Here is a 25,058-nt window from a genome sequence, read left to right on the forward strand (position 1 = left end):
GTGTTAAAATACATAACTTAAGAACACGAAAGTCCTCAATTCCCAGAAGAGCCAACCCGTAGTAGAAGCCTCAGCCACCCACAAAGGCTTCCTGTGCTTACAGAACTACTGAATTCTAAGGCAAATTGTGACTTAGGGCGTAGGACTATTTGATTCACTGCCTGCCGACTGATGAGGCAGGAGCCACCATGCCTCCATAGACAAAAGAACGTTTCTGCAAGTCAGTGTACTTCAAAATGCAACCTGCTTTGAGCAGCTCCTTGGAACCTCCGCAGGAGAAAGTACCTGGCTGGTGCAAGGCTAACAGCCCTCCCCCGCTTTTTAATGAATGAAAACCTAGCACTTTCAGCTGCAGCCATCTCAACCGGCCCCGGTGTCCACGGCCTGCACAATGACCGCAGGTGAAGGCTCAGATTTAGAGATGAGTCATGGGCGACAAACCCGCTGAGAGGGTTGGCTCGAGGGTCAGGGGCAAAAGAGGAAGCCAGAGAGAAGACAAGAGGAAGGCGAGTGCACAGCCAGAGGAAGGCAGGCTGGGTAGAGGGGAGGAGGGCAGGGTTGGCAGAGGAGAGTTGGCGGGGAGAGAGGGGCGGCAGGCAGCGGGCAGCAGGCGGAGGCCCGGGGCAGCGCCGGACGAGGGGAAGAGGCCGGGGACACAGCGCGGCGCGCGCCGGCCGGGAAGCAGCGCGGCGAGCGGGCGCGCGGCGGCCGCTGCTGCTGCTGCTGCTGCTGCTGCAGGACTTCCGGCGACAACACGCCCACCGCCCCGGTGCGGGGCGGGCCGTGCAGGCTGCGGCCGACCCAGGGGCTCGGGCGACAGCCAGCGCCACGGGCACGCACCCGGCAGCCGTGCCGCAGCCGCCAGGGCAGGGCCACAGCCTGCAGGCACCGCCACCTCCCTCTGCCTGTAGCTTCTTCAGAATCAGTGAAAAGAAACCCGGATCCTATTTCTGTCACTGATCTGCGGTTCTGATTTTTTTTTATTTTTCCTTAAAAAGAAAGGGGGAGAGGGGGAAACACACGCAGGTTTTACTCTTGATCTTTATTTAGTTCTTTGGCGATCCACGAAAGCGCGCTGGGTCTTTAAAACTTTCATATAATAGAAATTACTTAAAAAACAAAATCAAGAGACAAACTGGTTAGTAACTGATAAAGCTATTTGTTTTTTAAGTTTAACCCAAACCACTCTTGTCTTTTTGATGTCTTTGTAACACACATAAGCCACACCAGAACTGGAGACAGGCAAGACCCCATCTGGAGCAGAGGTGGTTACCCTGAGTGCAAATACACTCAGAAACACAAAGCCATGAGGATTAACCGGCCAGTACCACATCCTCATGTCATTCAACAGCTTCCCCTTAACAAGAGTTTGTTGATCACAGCCCTTTCTGCTGTAATGGAGCCAAGAAGCAGCAGTTACTTAGATTAATATAGATTTTTAAAAAAAAATATAGGGGATTGCAGCCATCTCTATTCAGAAAGAATATGTTGGTTATTTCCAGAGTTATTACTGAAGATATTTTTTTAATGTCTGATTTACCAAGGTGATCGTTTTATCTCCCTGACAATGAATTAAGGCCAAAGAGGAACCAGAGACAGAACAGTATTGATAGGCAAAAAAAGTCACCTAATCATTAAAACTATTACTGCGCTGGATCCAAACCTTGCTAGCCCACCATACAACAAAAGTAGAACTCCTTGGTAAGCCTCGGGTCCCAGGCTGGGCTGCCTGGGTTCAAGTCCTGACTGCTGCTTGCTACCTGTTAGGGTGTTCTTCTTCCTGAACACGAAGATCTCAGGCATAGACAACACGCTTGACTCACAACATGAGCCACGGATCAGCATGTTAAGATGGCCCCTCATGGAAGACTAACCTCTTGGTAAGCAGCCTTTCCCCTGTAAACCTAACTCACCTAATGGCCTGTGGCTGCTCTCACTCTTACTGCGTGATCAGTGCGAGCTACGCATCCACCAAATCAGTTGTTACTACACAGAGCTCATTTCTATGCAAACTATGTCCAGCCTTTGGGCAAAGTTTGCATGCCCTCTGCTCTCTGATTTTCACAAGTGAAAACAGTAAGGCTGACACATTTAATAATGTCCTCCTCCCCTTCGTTAAAGGGCACCACACAGCTTTAGCAGACAGGAAACTGGCCCAGCACACATGCTGTCCAGCTGGCAAATGGAGGCATCTTCAACAGCATCCACTCCTACAAAGAGTCTGATAAGGAACATTTGAATGGAGCCAAAACATACATTTCCTTCCTCTATTTCTGCATTTAGCAGACATGAGAGCTGGACAGTCATGTCAGGGATTATGAAACGGCAATAAAGAGATTTCAAAGCCACCACGGCTACCAGAACAGCAGGGCTGAATTTCGCCTACTCACTTTCAACCAAAAGTATGCACCCCTTCAGTTGTGGAAAAGTACAGAGAGATTTAAAACCCCCACTTATTAACTAGAATGAACTCTTTGGTGGAACGCTTTCTACTGTCACTTAAAGGGTGTGCAAAACTCGGCAGACATTACTTTTAAAAAATCCTACTATCTCCTTCAAAGGATTTGTGAAGCTGCTGATAGACATGAGGTGACATCAGAAAAGTATGTTTGAAAAATGCAATTAGCTAAGGTTTCTAGGAAGCTTTGGAATGTTTTGTTTTTGAGGAAGAAATAGATAAGTGTGAGTCCTACAAGTAATGAACTGTCCCAGCAGCAAAGAAGTTCATTAAATAGATCCTCTCTTTGATTACCCCTTCATGGTTCCATGTCTGTACAGATTTGGGAATGCAGAGTTAAGAACAAGCCTTCATAATTTTTCAGAACTATTTAAAATATCTAAGTGCTTAACACAGTCATATGTGAAATCAAAGGGACTTCCCAATTCTCAGATAAAAGTTTTTTTGTTGTTTAAAAAAAAAAAAAAACAGAGGCCAAGGAGATGGTTTTAAAAACAATCCTTCAAAATTGTTCCCCAGCTTTTGAGATGAAATTAAAGGTGATCAGTAAAAATCAAACATTCAGAAGTCTCAGGCATTCTTGTTCCAACATGAGAAATAGCTCAGCAGTTAGTGTTCAGTTATCACTTTACTGGCTAGCTGCTGGGGGAAGATATAGATATTAAACAGGGCAAAGGGAAATCCAATATCCTTTCACCCCCAGAAATCTGGGCATCCCAAAGCAACATTATCTGTGATTCTGCCCAGCTCCCGGCAAACCCTATCCACCTACATTCTTCTCAGACCTTCTAAAGGTCTAAATTATTCTTGTCCCCTCAGCACCTCTGCATCAGACCCACATACACGCTGCCTTCATCCTGAAGCCACTTTCCTCAACAGCATGGCACAACATCTGGACTGCAAGATATTCAGTATGTGGAAGCTTCACATTTTTGAGTCATGACCTTGGAGCCTAACATGGCTACCCTTAATGTTTTAAGGGCACATCATTTGCCACCTTGAATCTTCAACTGCTTCATGGAGATTCAGCTGTAATACACACAGAGCACAACAAGGCAATCTGTGTTTTCATTTTTCTACGGGGTTGGATGTTTTGGGGACCTCCCTTTGCCTCAGTTTCATAGACACTGTCCTGCTTGATTAACTGACATAAATCAGTCAAGCGCAGGATTGGCAAGCACACTGTAAAATCCAACATACCAAGTTGTAACCAGTGGTATTATACTTTGAAAACAAGACATCGGGGCAAACCTCAAGAAGTGTCTGTTAATTATGCAACACCAGATAATCCTTTTCCTTTCTGAAAGTTGACAACCCAATTTCACAATTTTCCCAACACCTCAGAGTCCTAGGCTTTGGGGCCAATGTGTTCCTCCCTCATGTGCTAATTTGATGCAACACTTTTGATAGACCAGTGCGCCCAAGGCATTGGTGAAGAGAAGAAAGGTGAAGTGGGCCTGCTCTGACTCTCCCCAAACTGGCAGTGCCAAGTGGATTCTGGTACACCCCACACTAAAGCCATCGGTAAACAGAATCACAAGGCAGGGACAGTTAATTCTGAATGAGTGGAAGGGGAAGGTTTCAGGTAGACAGTGTACAGAAGTCGATATTCTAAGGAGGAGGGTAGAACTCCTATGGTATGGCTGGATGACAGGCCTTTTATAAAGAGAGAAGCATATGAATGAAGGCCAGTCTGGGAACGCTCTGGGACTCGTGAGCACTTACATTGTGGCTGGAATACACGGGGCAGCACAGATGGAACTGGAAAATCGGAAATAGCTCAGAGTGTCCTGAATGCCACACTACTGGTGATAAACAAGTTTATCAGCATGTGCTTGTGCAGGTTGAAGGCCACTGGCATTGACACTCAAAGCCAGATCAGGTATAGAGATAAAGGTTCTGGATTTACTTCAAGCAGATCAAAAGCTGAAAGCATAAAATCACCAAGGAAAAGTGCAGAGAGTTAAGAGGAACATCAAGAAAGGACTGGAACAAGTGTGGCAGAGATGCAGTGTCCTGGAAGCCCAGCCAGGAGAGGACACTCAAGGGAGCAGCTGGCAGCCGCTAGTTCATCTGAGAGATGCAGTCAGATGGGAAGACCATCGGCGCCTGGCTTCCACACTGCTACTGGTGACTCCAGTACAGCAGTGTCAACACAGAGAAACCTTGGCAGGCCTCACTTAGCTCACCAACGGGGACTTACATGAAATAAAACCCAGATTCAAGCATTCAATCTTTTCTCCACTCTGAGGTTATTTTTATATTTGACTAGGTTTATCTTTTATCTTAAAAAAAGGAGACTGGATTCCATATCTGGCTTAGAAACGTTCTAATTAATAAATCTCAAAGACCAACGTTTTGACGTTGTACCATACCACTTAAAAACAAAAAAAATCTATCTTGAAAAAAATAAAACGTAGTCTTTTATTTTATCTTGTATTTTTCTAAGGAGCTATACCCAATATTTTTGAATGTTACCTAAAATCCTAACCTCTCTCTCAGCTTCCTTAGCCATATACAAGCCACAGAACTGCATTTGTGGGGGTCAACATCATGGTGTAGCATCCCATATGAGTGCCGGTTCGAGTCTCAGCTGCTCTGATTCTGATCCTGCTAATGTGCCTGGGAAGGCAACGGAAGATGGCCCAAGTACTCGGGTCCCTGCCACACATGTGGAAGATCTGGATGGAGTTCCAGACTTCAGGCTTCAGCTTGGCCCAGCCCTGGCTGTTGTGGCCAGTTGCAAAGTGAATAAGTAGAATCATGATCTCTTTCTTGGTCTCTGCCTCTCTCTCTCTGTCACTCTGCCTTTCAAATAAATAAAATAAAATCTTTTTTAAAAAATGGGCAGAAGATAATGTCCTTTAATCAACATAAAATATCCAGGACAGCCTTTGTTCACAAATACTGTGCCATAAGAGCAAGTACAAAATAGCTGAAAGACAGTCTGGCACGGGATTTACCAAAAGTAGTGAACACCTTGGCCTGGTTGTGGTTCGGGGAGGAAAATAAATTGAATTATATACCGATTTATCAGGAAGGCAAATTCTATTACAAGTAGAACTCCATCTGGATAGGACCTGTTTTGAAAGCCAAAAAGGAGTATTTCCTGAGAAACAAAGCCCAAAAAGTAAGAGCTAGTTAGCCTTATTCTTACCTGCAAGGCAAAGTATACACGATACGGTTCTAATCTACCCAAATCAAAAAAGAAAAAGAGATACTTGGTATATAGGAGGAGAATGGAGTAGAAAAACAAATTCCAGAACATTAAGAAATACTAGGGTAAGGTAATCATTGATAGAATTCACTATGGCTTTATCAGGTATGCAATGGATGTTAAATTACAATTTACAATTGGAATGGAGAATAAATTCAATTGCTGTATATAGTCAGAGGAGGAGAAGAGAAAAAAACAAGCTAGCTAGGTAAGAACAATGAGATTTTCTGGCATTTCTTCATATAACATGTTCTCCAAACCAAGAGAGAGATTTTGTGAGATGGTCAGCATCACTAGTTAAAAGTTCCCTTCTCCCACTCCAAAACAGCTGCTTTTTAATATCGAAGATCATTCCATGACTTTCTCGTTTAATTAATTATTTCTGATTGAATGAATATAATTATTTTCTACAAGAAAACTTTCATTTTAAAGGAGTAACTACCAGTGTACTTCAAAAAGGTCACAGAAAACTGGAATTAAAAATTAGTTTATTTGGGTCTATAAAATTTTTTAACTCCACACATACAAGGGGTCTTCAAAAAGTTTATGGAGATTGTGTATTATGAAAAAAATATGCACAAATTTCAATATTTTTTTGCACCAAAATAAATTTCTCTTAATGTCAGTTTTCCCTGAACACTTTTAGGTACCCTCACAGTTACAAGCTATTTATAGGCTTTCCACCTGAAAAGTTTCTTTACTTCAATGAAATAAAACTACCAAACCAAATCATAAAAAAGAGGCAAGGCTACCGTGCAAGAGATAAAGAGAGAAAAACCGATACCCTTGAAAGCACTGTACCATCTTCACCTCGCAATCTGAAATGAAGGCGGTCAAATGCAGACCGGGGACCAGCCTAGCCCCTTTCCAAGCACATTTCTCTCTGCTTTCCAAAGTCACTCCCAGAGCTGTCCTCATCAACAGCTCAGGGACTGTCCGGGGGTCAATACCTTTCCACATGGAATTTACCACAATTACTGAAAAACCCAGAAATGGACAAGGCAGTAGCACTGGGGTTACAAATTGTAAACTTCACTTATGGAGAGCAGGCTGCATTTACTCCTTAGATTACAGAATACAACTGTACAGACTGAAAGATTAGAAGAATCAAAGATTTTAAATAGAATACTCCAGAAGTCTAAGAAGACAGGAAATTCCTATCTTTGCAATATAACAAAGTAAATGACTAAAATGAACTACAATCAATAAAGTAACTTTAATGGTGTAAAAGTTACACAGCCAGACCATGGCTGAAAATGAAAAGTGGAGAAATTCTAAAAGAAAATAAAGGTATACATCTCTATTTTTAAATATCTCATTTTTACTACTTTTGAAGCTGAACGTTATCATTCAAGACAAGATTAATAAGAAGAGCATTTAAAATAAATGAGGGTCTTTTATTATTCTTTCATTAATTTGTTTATTTTTTTAAAATTCTGAGGAGTTTATGTAAAATGCCATGAATGGTTTCTCAACCACACGTTTTGATAAGTAATTGCACATTTCAGGCCTAATCTCACACACGCCGGCCACAGTTTTTCAACCTGCCACAGGGGCCTATCGTCGATATGAAGAAAGAAAAGTCCAGTTCCAGGGGGGAAAGAAGCACAAAATCAAACGGACCATTTTTTTAAAAACTGGTCTCCACATAGATAAATGGTGGAGGTATTTTAAGCTAAAAGGAGATGAGTAATAAAAGCAAGCTTCTTATGAAGGATAATTGCATAGCCAATGTTTCAGTACCAACCAGACTTTCAGTAAATCCAAAGAGGTTTCTACTGCTAAGGTATTTCAAAGAAACATTAAGTCTAGATTTTCTGCAGTAACTCTTTAACTTTCTCCAGCAGCTTCTAGATTACATGTCCAATTCCTATGTCTTCCTAAGGTATTGAGAAATAATATAACGTCAAGCGATTCACTTGGTGATCATCAAGTATTCGCTGCCTACTAATGTTATCTTAATTCTGCACATAGCCATTTGCAAAAGGAAAAATAAAGCTTAATGTGTCTCAAGTATGAGACAGATTTCCTCAACAAACATCAAAATTGTCTAGTATCTTACACAGAAATTAGGATGGTCAGACACCGATTCTAGTTCAGTCCTTTATGCAGGCACCTAATTTTATCCTCAGTCTTAGTGCTTCTAAAATAATGATTATGTTAGACTGGATAGTAGTTCAAGTTCTGTCTATCACTCAAAATAAAATACAGCCCTATGGTCACTGTGAGTATACTTGAACTAAAGAAAAGCAAACAGCAAAACAAAACCACCTTGAACAGCAGATTTTAAACTGAGCAGCCAAGGAAAATTCAGCCCTTGGGAATAGCAGCGTTTCATTGGCAAGAGCCTGATTTTTCACAACAAAAGACTGTTAAAGGATTTTTTAGCCTAGATCCCTGTTTCATCCTTTTGTGTAAAGAAGAATATTACACACCCATGCACACAACAGGCACATCAGTAGGGGGGCAAGTTTTATATCAAAATCACAGAACTAAAAGAACTCTCCCAGAGACTCCACCATTCATCCTACATCTAACCTTGGATAGATGATTCGATTTATTCTTCTGTTTATTTCTTTTCCTACATGGTTTGGCTGGTAGAACCTAATGAAATAAATTGTAGCTTCTACTGGGCTCAAAATTTTAATATCTAACAAGATCATCTCTTATCAAAACAAGTTGATCAATTATTTCTGCAATGACATTTATGCAAATAAAGCCCTATTAGGAAAAAAAAAAGATAAAAGGATCTGTTGAATTTTTCAGTGTTGAAACTAGGAGCTTTGCATTAAATCTAAAAACATTGGCCTGGCTCTTCTATTATACCTTAAGTGGATAAATGTTTTAAATTATACTTTCAAAATAACACATTAAACATGATTGGAAATCATCACATTATTCTAATTTCTCTAATTCCACAACACTGTTGTGATTATACTCTATCAAAAAATGCTGGCAAAATGTTTGCCTATCATAAGAACCAAACAAGGAGGTGGCTGGTTTAAGTGTATGCATTTCCAGCAATGCAGGTACCACATATTGTAAAATTCTCTCTACCACCAGTGGCAAACTATAATTTCCCCAGTGGATTCTTTTCAAGGACTACTATGTACTATGGCTCCTGTATTAGGTATACTACATTTTCAGGTTGCTATCTGTTTCTTCAGGACCCAATGCATTTATCCCAAATGAGATATGTCATTTCTTTATAAATGTCATTTCTTTATGGCAGAAGACTTATTTGTTTTACATAATTGTAATTTAAGAATGTCAATCATCTTAAGTAAAGCAGTTAGTGAAAAAAATGAAACTAAATCCAGAAAAAGTTTTTTTTACTAAAAGATCTTTACATTAAAATATGTTAAGATTAAAGTCCACTCTATATCCAGGTTTTATTTTAGTGTAATGCATTGATAGTTTTTCATATTTTCTTACTACTTTTGAACAAGTCCACAGAACTTATCTTAAACTGATTTCAAAGCTGGCCATATTTCTTTTTCCTTCAATCAACAGATACAAAAATGCTTAAGAGCTAAATGAGAAGCAACTAAATGTCATGTCATTTTACACCATTCATAACGTTCCATCAACTATAAAGAATGATTATATGATTTTCCAAGACCATTTATTTGAAGTAAAAATAAAAGTGTGAAAATGACATGTGAAAAGATTTCTTCCTAGTGACTCAGAAATGACCAAAATATCTGATCATGGAAAGGTGTGGCAGGAGAACTGAAATCACTGATCTCATAATTTCTAATGCATCAGAATGTCTTTCTAAAGAGAAATCACAAAAGAAAAAAAGAATACTAAATGAATGCAAAATTAAATTTCTATTTTATGAGAAATAATAAGGGTTCTATGTTAAGAAATCCCTGAAGATTATTTCCCGTCCTTTCTAAAAAATTTTTAAAAAAAGAATCTAAATATTTCAAAATCAATAGACTTCAAGCAATCCAAGAGAATTTAGAAAACATTTCTCTCAAAACCAATCCAGAGCACAGGATATCAATTTGGAAATCAAGGAAGCATATTTCGTTTTAAAAATCAAAAGCTTTTTCAAAGACAAAAATTCAAGTTAACATCCCAGTGATTAACTCTGGGATTGCTTAGCCAAGAACAACTTTCGGCACTTAAAACATAAAACTGTCAGCTTCCTCTGCTTAGAGACAAAACATACAAAAAGCAAACATTCAGTGTTATATTTTCCTAGACGCAAAAGATAGAACTAACTTTTACAAAAGGTGACCACTCTGATTATGTCTTCTTACTATGATAGTTTCGAATTCCAAACCTGAGAACTCTCCTTGGTCGATGGCCACTGTTCTAGCTCCCAGCACTCCCTAAACCTTGATAGAAATGCAATCATTTGTTGAACAACACTGGTTCAACACATAAATAGGTCAAAGCAGCCTGTGGTGATGTTGGTGAATATAAGCTACCAAAGACCTCAGAGAATCGATAATGTAATAATTGGCACGTATTATATAATCATATATATATATAAATATACCCATGTGGTGAATCTTTTAAGTACTCCTTTCCACTAAATCAAGGTAACACACATTTCCAGCACCACCCATGATTAAATGCATAGACCTGAAGTCCAGAGTTTAGTACAAGCACTGAATAATTAAAATCATCTTAGTATTTTTTGCTAGAAATATGTCATAGTTGGTGCTAACAATTATTTCAAAATTTCATAATTTATTTCAATTTTATTTAACACATTTTTCTCATAAAAGGAGCAGCAAAGGTCTGCTACACATTAAATAATAAAGTCAAATTATGATTTTACTCTATAGAAGCTTCTTCCTCATCTTACACCGCCGTGCCCAAAACATTACTATTACCAAGAAATGTAGGTAAGAATCTTACAGCTGGCACACTTTTCCACTGAAAAGATAAATCCTAACTCCTCAAGAAACTGAAATATTATATCTTAAACAGGGGTAGGAGGGGAAAAAAAGAAAAAACTGAAAAAAAAAAAAAAAAAAGATAATGAAGCATGCCAGAATAATCCAGAGGAAGCATGCTTGGTCTCAGCGTAATTTTCCTTAGCATCCTCAAAATCAACGACTTCACACAGTGCCCGATCTCTGCTTACTCTTCTGAAAACGATCCAGAGGGTTTTCAAAAAGGCAGCATTCTAGCTGGGGTTCCAGATGCCAAATTAACTCACAGGATGGTCCATTCCTGAAGGAAAACAGCCGAGCAGCACACCAGAAGCTAGAGAATGCTTTTGGTCACGCAAAGCAGGAACCACTGAGCGCAACCCTATAGGAGTTTATATAAAATTCCCAAGTACCACAGGCGAAGAGGTCAAAGTTTTCTACGTCAAAAATATTTAAACAAATAAAGCCATATGCAGCAATAGTTCCCCCATAGTATCATGGATTGTATGATACTCTGGCCTCCCTTCCATGTGTGTGTGTGTGTGTGTGTATGTGTGTGTGTGTCTGCACAAGCGTGCATGCGCACGCACTTCAGAAGGAATCAGGAAGGAGAGAAACAAAAAGAAGGAGCACCTGCTTACACTAATATCTACTCCAGTTCTCCATTTGTAATCATCATCAGTCTCATTTTAAAAACTGTAGTACTGCCAATGTTACACTAAATTATTCTGGGAGTGAGACTAGTATGGAGACACATGATGGGATGTTAACAAAGAGATAATCATTATTCTGCAAGTAAAAAGCGCATGGTATGTGTGTCTGTCAGTGTATACAAATAGAGAATACGTCAACAAGTTTGTGGAAACTGAATGAAATTAATGATAAGTGTGTTTTAGTACAAAAAAACCTTAGTTTAGTACAAAAAAAGTATGCATACTTTCTTCCTAATACGCATTTTCTGTAGACTTTGATAAGACTCCTGGGATGCGTGAATTGAAAATTTTTTGTCTCCAAATAAGATTATCCCATTTACATGAACTTTCTGAAGTCCCTTCATACATGTCACAATAAAGAGTTAAGTGTTTGACAAATGAACATGCAAAATAATGGCCCACATATACACATAAAATGTGCACATTATGGTTTTTACTACTGGCCTGAAATCCTCTGTTTCTTCTTTACAGATTATCAAAATACACACACACACACACACACACACACAAAAGTAAAATATGCTTTAAATAATTAGGGCATTCTTTCAACAGCATAAATTTTCTTAAGAACAGGACATTTAAAAATAGAATAAACAGTAATTGGATAGAGAGAAAAATAAACAGTTTGTTGTAAGTGAGGTTTAGATGACAGGGAATTTCTTATAGTCATTTACCACATCTTGTATCTAAAGAATGCAATGCAGACTCGTCCTAAATACAAAGGAGAAACATCTCTTAACTATTTGCTTATAAGTTACAGAAAATATTTCATGTAACTCATTACTTGAATATGCAACTACTGACACAAGTCACTTTAACCCATCTGTTTTCTAAAATTTTCCTCAGTTTTCAGAACTGTGGAGCCAATTTTGCAATCATCCTTAAAAACAGTAGGCTTCCAATGAAAAAGATAATATTAAATATAATTATTCATGTATACTTTATAATAAATTTATTAACTATAAACTTCAGTAGCCATATAGAAAAGAGAAGTAAGGTATTAAACATTTCAAAGAAATAGCAATAAATAATTCATAAGGAATTATTAAGCATTCAATAATTAGATGTGTACTGAGAAAATTAAAATTAATATATAATACTGATCATAACATTCATCAGTTAAATGGTATTTTTAAAGTAAACTGAGTTGGATTGTCTTTCAAAAGTATGTAATGACAACAAAAAAGTGAAGATAAAACAAATACCAATCTGTCTTTTAGGAACATTTTTATGTTCAGAGCTACTTAACAGTACTGAAAAAAAAATGGGCTGATAAATTCATTTCTACATCTTGCAGAGCTTAAGATGATAATGTGTGGATAATGACATCACAGAATAGGCACAAGTAGAATTTGGTTTTTAATTTGTTTTGCCAATTCTGTCCTCATCTCAGAATCAAAATTATAATTAAATTAACCCTGGGATAGATGTTGGGATGCATTAAGTCAGGAAAGGGGATGTTACAAAGACTAAAGTCATTTCAAAAAATATGTAATACACTAAAGCTCTATGTAATATCTGTAATGCAAACACACTCTATATGAGTGAGAATAGAGTCTGTGCATGTACATGCATTTAGTAAACATGAAGTCACAAGTTCATATGCTACACTCGTGCACAGCCCAGAGACAAAAAAAAAAAAAAAAAAGAAAAAGAAAAAACCTACAACTAGATAGTCAGGCTTGAACCCTCTGCACATGAAGTGTATCATATAATAGAGAAACTGGATTCTACAAACTAACTTCTGTCATACCTATTTATACTATTTTGATATATCTGATCTCCTAAGTAATACACAAAGATTAAAATACTGATTCACAAGAATTCAAGGAAAGTTATATTGTACAGTCTAATCAAGAAGCACATATTATAATTATCTATTGATTTCTAAGTATCATACATCCTGTCCAGATCCTTCAAGTAAGAACAGCACTCAGTCGAAATACTTTTCCCTTCTCTTTTTCTACAGCTGTTTACAGTGTCTAAATAGCAGTTGTGGTGCTACCTATCATCCTATATTGGGTTCACGCCTGGATATTTTATACTCAATTTAATAATATTAATATTTTTAAGTTCAAGACATATACATTAGATAATATAATTGCTTATTATTCTTTATAATACTTCACTATTCACTAGCATGCTTACAAAGTAATGAACAGATACAGAAATTGCTAATGCAAACAAGAGAATTATACTCCCTTCAAAGAAAAGAAAAGAGAAATGGAAAATAAGCTGTAGACACTTGTATATCTCCTTCTAACACTACTCTGGGAAGGTTTAAAAAGCAGACAATGAATCATTTGTTTATTCAAGTGTTAAACAGATCGAATATATAAGTTAACTTCTGTGTTTCTTAAAAGTGTTTGGAACACTTTCCAGAGTCTATTTTGACTGTGTCAATTACCTAGATACCAAAGTTGTTGTATTGTGTTGCTCGATGAAATAGGACGTACAGCAACCCTCAAAACCAGTATGACAAGCCTGGCAAACAGCATCACATCTGGGTGACGCACAGAATCCATCACCCAAGGGAAAAATGCATTGGGTCATAGTACGGAGTCTTTACATGTTCCATATTATTTCTACATAACGTTTTGAGATGACAGAATTATAAACTATAAAGCGCCAGCCCATTAAATGACATATTCAGAAACAGCCTTGTCCTTTAACTGCTGCTCCTCTCAACAGAAATGGGACTTGTAACAAATGATCTCAGAAGCACTTCTTAAAATACACAGGAAGGTGACATTGTGATATATAGTTTTTTCCATTTCTAAAATTTTCTTAGTCAATTCAGTGTGGACGTAAGCATGATAAGGATGGATTCAATATGTTTAAACACCATACTCCTCTCAAACTTCTAGACTTCATAAAGCAGGTCAGAAGATTCATGCTTACAGCGTAGAGTTAATGGCTTAGCATATTAAATTCCATCACGGTGTATGTTAAGTATTATGGGTTCACTACATACATTACATACATAAAACACACCTACAATAGCATGCACGTATATCACCAATACATCAAGCCTAGGATAGCTATCATGGATACTTGCAGGCATTTGCAGGCATTTATACTGCTGAAACTCCTCTCAGTCATACTATAGGTATCCAACTGCTAACTCCCAAAAAATTACACAAACCAAAATGTGTTACCTTTGCTCAAACAACACTGTTGCTCATTCTATAACAGAAAATGCCATCCTTAATCTTTCAGGAACCAAGATAGTGCTGGATTCTTGCAGCAGAGGTGGTGCAGAATGGTTTGAGGCAAAACCGAAACATATTGTTTAAGTAAACCTTAAGGGGAGGGGACCATATGCGCAATTGATGGATTTTTTTTTTTGTATCATCTTCCACAAGGCCTCCCCCACCACCCCTCCCTGCCACTGAACAGTAAACAAGCTGCTGATATTAAAGGGGACTGCAGCTCCAAACATCACCTCTGCCTTCCCCCTTCTGGCTAAATTTTACTACTTTTTCAGTTTTCAAGTAACAAACCAACATTCATGCCATAAAAAGCGAACGACAGACATACCCATTACTTGAAATCTATGTCTGAAAACTTTATAAAAAAAAAAGAAAACGAAAATCAGGACTTAACTCCAAGAAACTTCCACCGTGCTGGTGAGAACAACGGACAGCTTAAGTCCCTTAACTTTTTCCTGACAAATCCCTAAGTATTGGAGCGGGGAGCAAAGCAGGAATGCCTCTGATTTGAAGTACAGCCTGTGATTGCGCCAGAAAAACGAAGACTCTCATAATATACTGAATCAAAACTGTCACATTTCTAAGCAGAGAATGCCTCAAGGGTGCCAAACAGGCAGAATGCCTTTTTATGATAATTTTAAATGCCTTAAAGACTGTATTCTTCCTCTGGGATACCTAATTTTCAATACGTATTATTTCTTAAATGTGCTCTGGGTGAAGGAGACCAAAAAACAAAACAAAACAAAAAAAAAAAAAAAAGGAAAAAAACCTCTTGGGAACAAATTTGGGGCTAAAAGCAGAGTCCAGGACAAGTGACCCTAAGATTTAAACCTCAGCAACGACTTACATCGGAAATACAGATTGTCAGTTCTGACCCCCAAATAGGGTGGAGGGCCCCATTTCTGAGTACAGTGGCTTTCCCCAAGGAAGTTAAGGGAACACTGGCACACGTCTTTTTGCCCACTGAACACAATTTCCTACTTGCCAGCCTGTGAAGTTGCCCTGGTGTCAATCAACATCACCAAGATGTCTCTGAACTGGATAAAGTTCGCTTTGCCTGTGCAAGGTCAGAAAGAGAGAAAATGACTTTTTGTGTTTTTTTGAAGACAAAAAAAGGAAACTAAAAATACTATGTGATAAATAGGGTTAAAAATAATTCTCTAAAACTATAAGGAGAAAAAGTTGACTCTCGGTGGAAAGACACCAACCTTAATACTAATGCTTTCAATCTAAAAGTGTATTTTTCACCTATTTTCCTTCTTCTGCACATAAAAATGATTAATGTCACAATTAAACTTCCACATTTTAGGCTCTAACAGGTGTAGCATTCTTTATGCAAACATACTCATTGACCTGTCACCACTGATAACCTTAATTAATTAATCTCGATTGGAGCAAAAACAAATGTTTTTCCCTCCAAATAAAAAGCAAGGCAACACAAATACCACTCTCCCTCAAACCTAAAAACTGTTTAAGTTACGGTAACCTGAAATGCACCAGCCATCACAAAGAGCAATTGGAGAAATCCAGCAGTGCTCAGCGGGAAAGAGTTTTAATAACAGATTGAAAAACAAGAATAAAAATAACTGCATCAACAGAGCCCTTCTTCCTCAGGCCACAAGCCCGTTCTTACTTGAACTTTTTTTTTTCCTAAAAAAAATGTCATTTTGGCCACTAAAACCAATCCAGAACATTATTAAAAGTTAAAAGCTACCAATTACTTCTGTCTGTTCTTTTAAAGCAAAGTTTGGCATTACGTCAGTTGGTTTAAAGAAAACAAGAAAGAGAGAGAGAAAGAGTAGGAGAGAAAGTTTCCTGCTTGTATAAACTAAACCACCAGGGAAGGTGTCTAGCCACTTGTAAAGTATTTACTGCAGGTTTTTAAAGAGCTAGAAACATTTTAAAAATTAAAAGTTTTTTTCCACAAAATGTACTTAAGAACGACAAGCATATACTTAATGTCTTCTTTGGGGGTGCTTCGATGTTATTTGTATTTCAATTATAGCTTTGAATCAGAAAATGATCTCTAACGACGCTTCAAATTTGAAGTACACACAAAATGTCATCTCTTTTTTTTCTTTTCTTTTCCTTTTTTCTTTTTTTTTCTCTTTTGCTACTTTGCTACTTGAATTTGGGCTCATGAAGAGGAAAAAAAAGTGGGCTAAGAAGAAGCAGACTTCGCTATTATAGTAGTTACTGTAGCTACGGCGATTAACAATTGCGATAATTTTCACCCACAGATCTCTCTGCAACTTCAGTAAGAGTCTGTGTATGCCCGATGATGTTCTAACCCAAATCAAGTTCTGTTCTATGTTGCCCATCAGACCGAATCAAAGACCAACCAGTTCAGTTCTCAGGGATATGAGAATCACTGAACACTATGACAACGAAAGGTGGCCATAATGGTAACGTTAACAACATTATTTAGAAAGCTCACAATTCATAGAATTGTCTATACAAATCAACAAATGGTTTTAGACCCAATTACAGTCAAGGATAAATTTTTTACAGTGGTTATTCTGTATTCAGCATTGCTTGCCACTAGAAAACAACCATTGATATATCGGCATATTTAATCGGCGGGTCAAGTTTCTAGGAGACAAATGATTTTGATAATTATAAAAAATACGGCCCAATTTTTTAAGCATAAAAATTGCAAAGTGCATTAATCTTTTAAATGCATGACCATTACAAGTACCCTTAAAGAAGGGTACTTTTACTTGGCAAAGGCTAGAAGAAAATCTTCTTTTCATACTTAAAGGGAGACCCAATATTCCACAAATCAAAATAGTAAGCAAGCATTCATTATTTCTGTATGATAGCGAAAGATCAGTGTTGTTATCACATAGACAAGCAACGTACAAACTAGCTTGGGGATGCTGTCATTTGATTTCCTCAAATTTCAATAAATAGTAAATAAGGAAGATGAGGTAAGTAAACAAGATTCAGAACTAGTTCTCAATGGTATTAGTAGCAAGCAGCAATAGAAGAAGAAAAACAAACCTCTGTTACCTGAAAACTTGATCAAGGAGGAACAACAGAAAACAAGCTCCTAAAACGTGCCTTTTTTTTTTTTTTTTTTTTTTTTTTTTTATCAAATTGATTACAACTTCTGAGCTGCAATATTTGGGACAGAACTGTCTGGGTTTATAGTTTTCTATGCCTGCCAAAAACAGATGCAGACTACCACACTAGCTGTCCTGCGGAAACTAAATTAAGCAAAGGCAAACACCAAGTGGAAAGCTGTCAGTCTGTTGAATGAATGGCTTCATTTTACACACCAGAGAATATCTTAATAAGAATATGTTTTAATGTGAGCCACTCATTTTATTTTAAGTGCATCACTTTTAATGTGTGACACTCATTTTAAGTACCTCACTTATTATAAAAATAATAATTTTCCTTCTAAATCAGTAATAGACACCTGCCCAGAACTTTCTTCAAGTCTATTTTGTTTTACATACAATAGCATAGTGTTGCTATATTATTGTCTGCTATCAAAAGGGGCATTGAAGTAAAAAAACTAATTTAACCTATGTATAATCAAAAGTGTTTAAAGGCCAATCATCAATATTTATCTCCATTTCCAATTCAAAGTAAAGTTTTAGTTCAAAATCATTTGCTGCAAGATCTTTTGAAACTTTGAGCAACGTTTATTTACTTCAACAAAGACGGTTAAAAGTTCATTTAGAACCAACCCCATTTGCCTTATTTCTTAATAAAAAAAAGTACAAACCATTAGCTGGAAACTGCAGTTTGAATCTCTGTGTACACATGCACACACATATAACAGTAACAGAAACATCCCTGGAATACTAGGCTCTCAAACGCAGCTTTCCAACACACGACTCCACTTCCCTGTTTTACAGGTTTTCCTATGAATGAATGTTTCCTTATGCGTAGAAGAGAGCCCTACAAGGTAGCAATCAGCATAAACTCAGGAGTGGTGGTACCTGATTGAAAAGAAAAAAAAAGAAAAAGAAAAAAAAAAAAAAAACAAGCCCACATATACCACAGGGGCACGAGTAACTCACGATTTGCACTTTGGGATCCTAACCTGTTTTATATAAAGCAAGTCTGTCGAAAATCTTCTAAAAGTCATTTAGAATGTGAGTCGTCAAAATGCCGAGCTCTTAATTCCACTCACAGTAACCATGACACTTTTCCCCCTTTCCTTGAATATTACCTTGAAGGGACAAAGGACAAAACCTAAACAGCAGCAGAGTCTGACAGCATCTATAATTCAGGGGCATGACAAACTTTCTGCAAGGAACTCCCTGTGTTCCACCATTTATTTGGAGAGCGCCAGACTTAGTTATTACGTGTGTAAAAGTATTCTACACACATGTACTCTAACATATAACAGACATACCAGGAAGTCGTAAACATCAGCTCGCCGGTGGTAAATACCAAGAGTGCCAGTGAAGTTTCAGCGAGCCTTAGGTTTAGAGAAATCAAGTCATAGCCTGGCACTGTCGTTCTTGTTCCTCCTCGGGACTTTTGTTTTCACAAAATTAATATCCAGAAATAATCGGCAAACTCTGGCACGTGAGCGGCCCTGTATGTTTAACTGGATCTAGAGGTGTTTTTATCCAAGGGTACAGCATTAAAAAAGGAAGCTAAGGCATCTAAGGAGAGACAAAATGCTAATAACTCTGTTTGACTTGTTAAGATGAAGCATGTCATTAATAAACTTTCGCTTAAAGGTAAAAAAAAAAAATTCTCAAGATGTTGGTATCATTTCCAGACTGTCCTGTCAGCATCACAACCCACAGACAGGAAGCACTCATCTTCCCATACTAACCCTGTGTTTATTCACAACCCTGGCATACTCAGGGAAAAGGGGAAAAAAAAAAAAAGCCCGCACAACCTTAAATGTTTTTGCTTTTTTACATAAACCGGTGGAGTAACTGAGAGAACCTTCCGAGCAAAGGAACAGCGTGCAAGGGCTTCACAGCAGTGAATTCAGAAACTTTCATTCTCATTTTGTCCACGTCAAGGACTGGCTGCCCGCATTACTTTCCTTTGCTGTCCCTCGCATTTTTAACTCCGGCAGCCTTTTCTAAATGATCAACTTTTCCTAAAACCAGCAGGAAGGTAACATGATGCCAGCAAGATCCATAAGCTTTTTATCTTGAGAGCTGAAGGACTTTGAAGAGTTGTTGGAAGTTTCCTATGTTTGCTTTGAGCAATCAAATTTTAGCCAACAACCAAGGCCTAGAATGATCATTTCTTTGTAAATTTTTGTCCCAGGCCCTATTTGCAGTTCCCCTTTGTACTTATTATCTCTCCCAGACCTTTTCCTGTTCACCTGGTGCCTTCACAAAAGTTCAGTGAATCTACAAAAGTTCAATGAGTCGGCCTAACTTGCCTCCGACTTAACTCCGCTAAGCTGTTCACTTCACTTACCTTGCTTCAACTCTAGCCGTGATTTTCCAAAATAGGATAAGGAGGAATACTCTATATCACAACTGTGATTCATCATTAAGATCCATGGCTCTTACTCAAGGAAAAAAAAAAAAACCTTTCAAAGTTATCAATTCTGAGGCCTAAAAAGACAGGGGGAAGTCAAGCAGGTCCTAAAATTTAATAAGTCCAAGATTCCCTCTGAAACCCAACCAGTCTTCTTCGCCCCTCTAACTTAAATTGCTTTAGAGTCCCAGGGCCATAAAGCAGTTAGTGACTTCCCGGGGGGAAAAGGGGGGGAAATACCACCATCTCAGACAGGTACTAACAAAAAGGCTTTCCCAGCCAGGGAAACAGCCTGGCACTTCAAACAGCTCGCACCTCCGCCTCACCCTCCAATTATTCCTGGGGTCCTAGCATCCTGGAGTTACTCCGAGGGGGGCAGCGGTGCCTGCCTTGGCCTTTCAAAGATGCGTCGTCGAAGAGCCCGCACGGGAACCGGACAGCAGGCAAAGCGCCCGTCCGCCTGGAGGTCCCACTGCTGTCAGGCACTTAATCACCGGCCAGTGTCCCCTGACCCGAGCGACACATGGCGCATCCAGCGCCCGGCAGAGGAAGTGTGCCCCTTCCTCAGCCCCTACGGAAGCGACCAGGCTGCAGGGCCCTGCCACATGGCACGGACAGGGCACAGAGCGCTCGGCCGAGCTGCCCTGCGTCGCTCAGGGGGCCGGTGCACCAGGGGATGCGACACCCTCCCTCTCCTCCAGCCCAGCTGGGCCTGGAAGGAAAAAGAAAAAAAAAAAAAAAAAGAAAAGTTTGAAGCCTGGCTCTGCAAACTCTTCAAAGCCAAAGCCAGTGAGTGCTGTGCTGTTTTCCCGCTTGGGGGGCCACGCGAAGGCCCCTGTCGGAGACCCTCGCAACCCTCCCACGCTCGCGCAACTTACTACTCTGCATGCTGGAGCCCCGTGTGCTCCCCGCTCGCCAGGAGCCCCCCAGAAAACCGGCGGCGGCGGCCCCTGGGGTCCAGCCACCTCCAGCTCCTCCGCTGCGCCCGCCCGGTAGGAAGAGAATCAAAATCAGCCAGAAAGAGACAGCGAAGGGGGAGTGGGGCTGCGAGGGGGAGGGGGCACCGGCCCGAAACTTCTTTTTTTGGCAAATGGGGATTTGTTTTTCCTCCTCCCCGGCGGCTGAACTTGACCCTGCTGACTCCAGGGGCTACCGCAGTTTGAAGTCGCTGGTTTCCAAGGCTCAGATGCCCGAGACCCCGCAGAAGGCAGGCGAGGAAAAGTAGGGGGGTGGTGGGGGGAGAAAATACAGAGGGGGGGGCGCAGCGAAGAAGAAAGAAAGAAAGAAAGAAATCACACGCGCAAAAAGGAAGAAAGAAAAATGCATGTGAAACCCGAGAAGCCTGCGCTGGGCTTTCTGCACACACTCTCCCTCGGCTTTTTTTTTTTTTTTTTTTTTCCTCAAAGAAAGTCACTTTTAATTCCCAGGGCTCCCCGCTCCGCTCGCGAGCGCCCACATTTTGCGCACACGCGCGCGGGCGCAGCACTCGCGGCGCGGCGCCCCGGGCCCGGCCCAGGGGCTCCCGCGGCCCCCGCGACCCCCGCGCCCCCCGCGGCCCGCCCGGGCCTCCCCTCCTTACCTGTTGATTAATCGTCAAGAACACCCTCGGCAGCCCGAAAGATGGTGGCGCGGCGGCCAGAGCCATGAACCGTCTTCTGTTGTTTGCAGAGTTGATCTTGGATTATTTTGGGGGTGGGGGGGAGAGAAAAAGGTCTTTCCTGCCTCCCCCCCTTTCCCTGCCCTCCCCCTCCCTTTATTAAAAAAAGAGAGAGAGAGAGAGAAAGAGAGAGAGAGAGAGAGAGAAAGGAAATAGAGCAAGGATGTGCCCGGTGCCGGGTGGGAGAGGGAGGGGGGGTGTTGTTTTTTGTTAAAAAAAAAAAAAAAGAAAAGAAAATAGGAAGGCGAGAGAGCGATCGAGAGGACGCGAGGTCTGGAGAAACGAGCAGCACCAAAAAAGAGGACGCTTCAGATTGCAGTGAGATCGGGTCTTTATCAGAAATGTTATCGCTTGTCAGGACCTCAGTCTCCGCGCATTACGTCAGTTTCAAGACACCAACACTATTAATATCAAAGGAGCCTTCGCGGAGGAAAGCGCCACCCCAGACCGAGCTCCCTTAAAGAGACAGCGCGCGTCCCCGCGCCGCCGCCGCCGCCGCCGTCGCCGCCGCCGCCCCGCCCGGCTCCGCGCCCCGCCGCCGCCGCCGCCGCCGCCGCCGCCCGCCGGGACCGGCCCCGGCCGCGGCGCGCCGGCTGCGCGAGAACTTCGGCCGAGTCGGAGCGCGGCGAATGAGAGCGGCGCGGTGCCGGGACCCGGCTACCTTCCCGCCCCGCCTCTCCCCCCTCCTCCCTCCCCCACCCCCGTGTGGGAACGTGCGGGCTGCGAAAGGAGGACAGGCATCGCCGGGCTTCGGCACGAAGACGGTGGAGACGCGGACCTACCTACCTCAGGGGAGCGCGGGGGGCAGGTGGGGGGCGGTGCGTGGCGGCCGCGGCGGCGGTGCCTGAAGTCCTCGGAGATGCTGAGGGGGAGACCATGAGAAGAAACTCTCAAAGTGCTTTCACCTTTCGCTCGTTACTTTCCCCCTCTGCCTCCCGAGGAGGCGACGCCGCGTCCGTGTGCGTGCGCCTGGGCCCCCTCCCCCGCAGGTTGTCCGCGGCGACCTCCGGCCGGCCGGGGGGACACCTAGCCGCGGCCGCCGGTGGTCCGGCTTCCCGAGCCTGGGCCGGCACCTTGAACTCTGCCCCGCGTCGCAGGAGCGCGCCCTGAGGTTGCTATGGTTTTTCTGAGCTGAGGAGAAGCCCCAGCCCGAATGGGTTCTTGAGGAGCGAGGGTACCAATAAAATTGAGGGGGGAAAAAAAATGGGCGCATAGCATTCCTCTAATGCTGCAGGACCGATGCACGGTGCTCTTGGGGAGTTTGGTGGCAGAGCTAAGTCTGAATTCAGCGTGACATTCTTTTTCCTACTTCACATCTCCAACTACTCCCATTGTTAACAGAAATTGCCTCAACATAAAGTTCACTGAATTGAACGGGTCCTTTTTTTTTTTTTCTTTAACTTTTAAAGATCAACAATGCATAAAACATTACCATGACAGGATTCAAAGTATAGTAGGTGTTAAAAACTAAGTAAACATTTCTTGGGCGTTTGGACTTCATTTTCTTCAGTTGGGTGACTTTAAGTAGCGTGTTTTTTTCCTCTGGTGAAAGTCAGTTTAAACTAATTTTGTGCTAAAAAGGAGAATCACCCTTCCTTCTCCGAACTACCAAATGATTGAAATTAGAATTTTAGAGAGGTACAATCTGTGAGCTGAAGATGAAGTAATTTCCTCCAAAATATTTTTCCCTAAATGATTCTTGCATCTTTTTTAGAGAAAAGATGAGTATGTTTTTGAACCTAGTAATATCAGAAGTGAAAAAACCAGTCATATTAAAAATTAAAAGTAATGTCTGTGCATTTAAAACCTTACTCCTTTTTCTGTAAGGTCTGCAGGTCTGTCTCCTGTGCCTAGTCACGCAGATAGGGGATTTCTTTTTGTAGCGCATTTATTCAAGAAGTATTTTGGTGGCGTATCCCATACACTCTTTGTGAATAGGCAAGCAATAACTCTTTTGAAATAAAGGAGCTAGTCAGGTGAAATAGTCAAACTACAGTTTCACAACCGGGCAAACAATATATTTCCTAAAAGAGGGAGAAGACAATGATCTCATATGCATGGAGCTACTTATACGTTATCATCAATTTAAATTAATTTAGGGAAAGAGCTAGATTTATATATAGCCCTGCATGCCGGGAAAATTAATATCAAAATCTTCAGTAAATCTCATAGTCAGCTACTAATGACCACCTGCATATTTCCACACTTGAGTCATTTAATATTGTCCACCACCAATTTCCACTGTAAAAAGTATTCATACATTAAATATAGACCTTTTATTTTCTTTTTTAAGCCATAAATTAAGTTGCCGGCTTTTATGGAAATATTCGCTGCACAGTGAGAAGCATTTTTATTCAGAAAAAAAAATAAGAGTCTGAGTGAAACATTCTTTAGCCATGACTAACTAAAAATTAGGTGAAATACATTTTGAAAATATGTATCTGAAGAGCAAGACTGCTTGGCTTTAAAGGGTTAATACCACCTAAAACTGCTGAAGTTGGTATCCAACTGATAAAATCTGAGACTATAGCATCTTAGCCAAAGTTAAATAGTACAATTTATCACAAGGATTAGTTCCCTAATCTCCTTCTGCTCCCCAAGATTTAAATGACATTTTTAAAAGGGAAGTGATCTTCCCCTCCGTCACCCTCAAATCCAAGGCAATCGTCAAGAGTGTAAATTTACTCACATGAAACAATCATTGATTAAATTGGTTCAAAAAATTAAATTACATGCTTTTCCAAGCACAAAACCCTTGAGGTTGCTGGTGTTTGTCCACCTGTAATAATACAAAATTTGACCATTAAGTGTACCCAAAATTATACATTATATGAAAAATTAAAGTCAAAAGTCTAAGCGTGAATTATGTCCTTTAATTGAAAGTATAAAGTTACACTCCAGGTACTAAAGCCAACAAATTCATGGTCACTTAAAAATTTAATGAATGAAGTTTCACGGACTCAATTTTGCTGAAGTTTGCCTGAGAAATCAAAACTCTCTTCTTGTTACTTTTTGTATTTTAAGTTAGAGCAAAGCAGATCAAAATGTTGTCTGTATCAATCCATTTACATTAACCACAAAAGATCTGTAGAGAACTTAATAAAAGCACAAATATTTTTGTAAACTTTTTCAAACAAATTACTTTTTTATTTATGAAATAATTTATGAAGAAAATTTTTACCTCATGCTTTAGATATATTACATATGCTCTTGATTGACACAATATGTTTAAACTCAAAGGCCCCATAGCATTTTTTAACTCTAGTAGGAATATTTCAAAACAACCAACTAATACATGAGGTCATAATTGTTTGACAGTTGTTTTTAATCTATAAAATAAGTTATGTATATTGTTTTGCTTCAAATGTTTGTTGATTTGTTTTTCTAGTCCTGACATTTGCATGGCACAAACTGAATTAGGGGAAATATTAAAG

The 25,058-nt window shown here is 40.2% G+C and overlaps 1 protein-coding gene across 7 annotated transcripts in view; it reads right to left on the reverse strand.

Moving 5' to 3' along the window:
- Positions 1–22,435, reverse strand: part of TRPS1 (transcriptional repressor GATA binding 1) — a 269,366-nt gene extending 246,931 nt beyond the window's left edge. The window contains exon 1 of one of the 7 annotated variants that reach the window (XM_051843996.2): positions 22,411–22,435. Coding sequence is in view for 3 of the 7 variants with exons in the window: in XM_051843997.2 (XP_051699957.1) it covers positions 19,905–19,980 (76 nt within the window). In the remaining 4 variants the exon portion in view is untranslated. Of the gene's footprint in view, positions 1–19,904; positions 20,476–20,845; positions 21,043–21,546; positions 22,142–22,410 lie in introns of those variants that run through there. The other 6 variants (XM_051843995.2, XM_070075419.1, XM_070075418.1 and 3 more) reach the window with 6 other exon arrangements.
- Between the last annotated feature and the right edge of the window lie 2,623 nt (positions 22,436–25,058).

Source organism: Oryctolagus cuniculus, chromosome 6, assembly GCF_964237555.1.
Source record: "Oryctolagus cuniculus chromosome 6, mOryCun1.1, whole genome shotgun sequence".
Lineage (NCBI taxonomy): Eukaryota > Metazoa > Chordata > Mammalia > Lagomorpha > Leporidae > Oryctolagus > Oryctolagus cuniculus.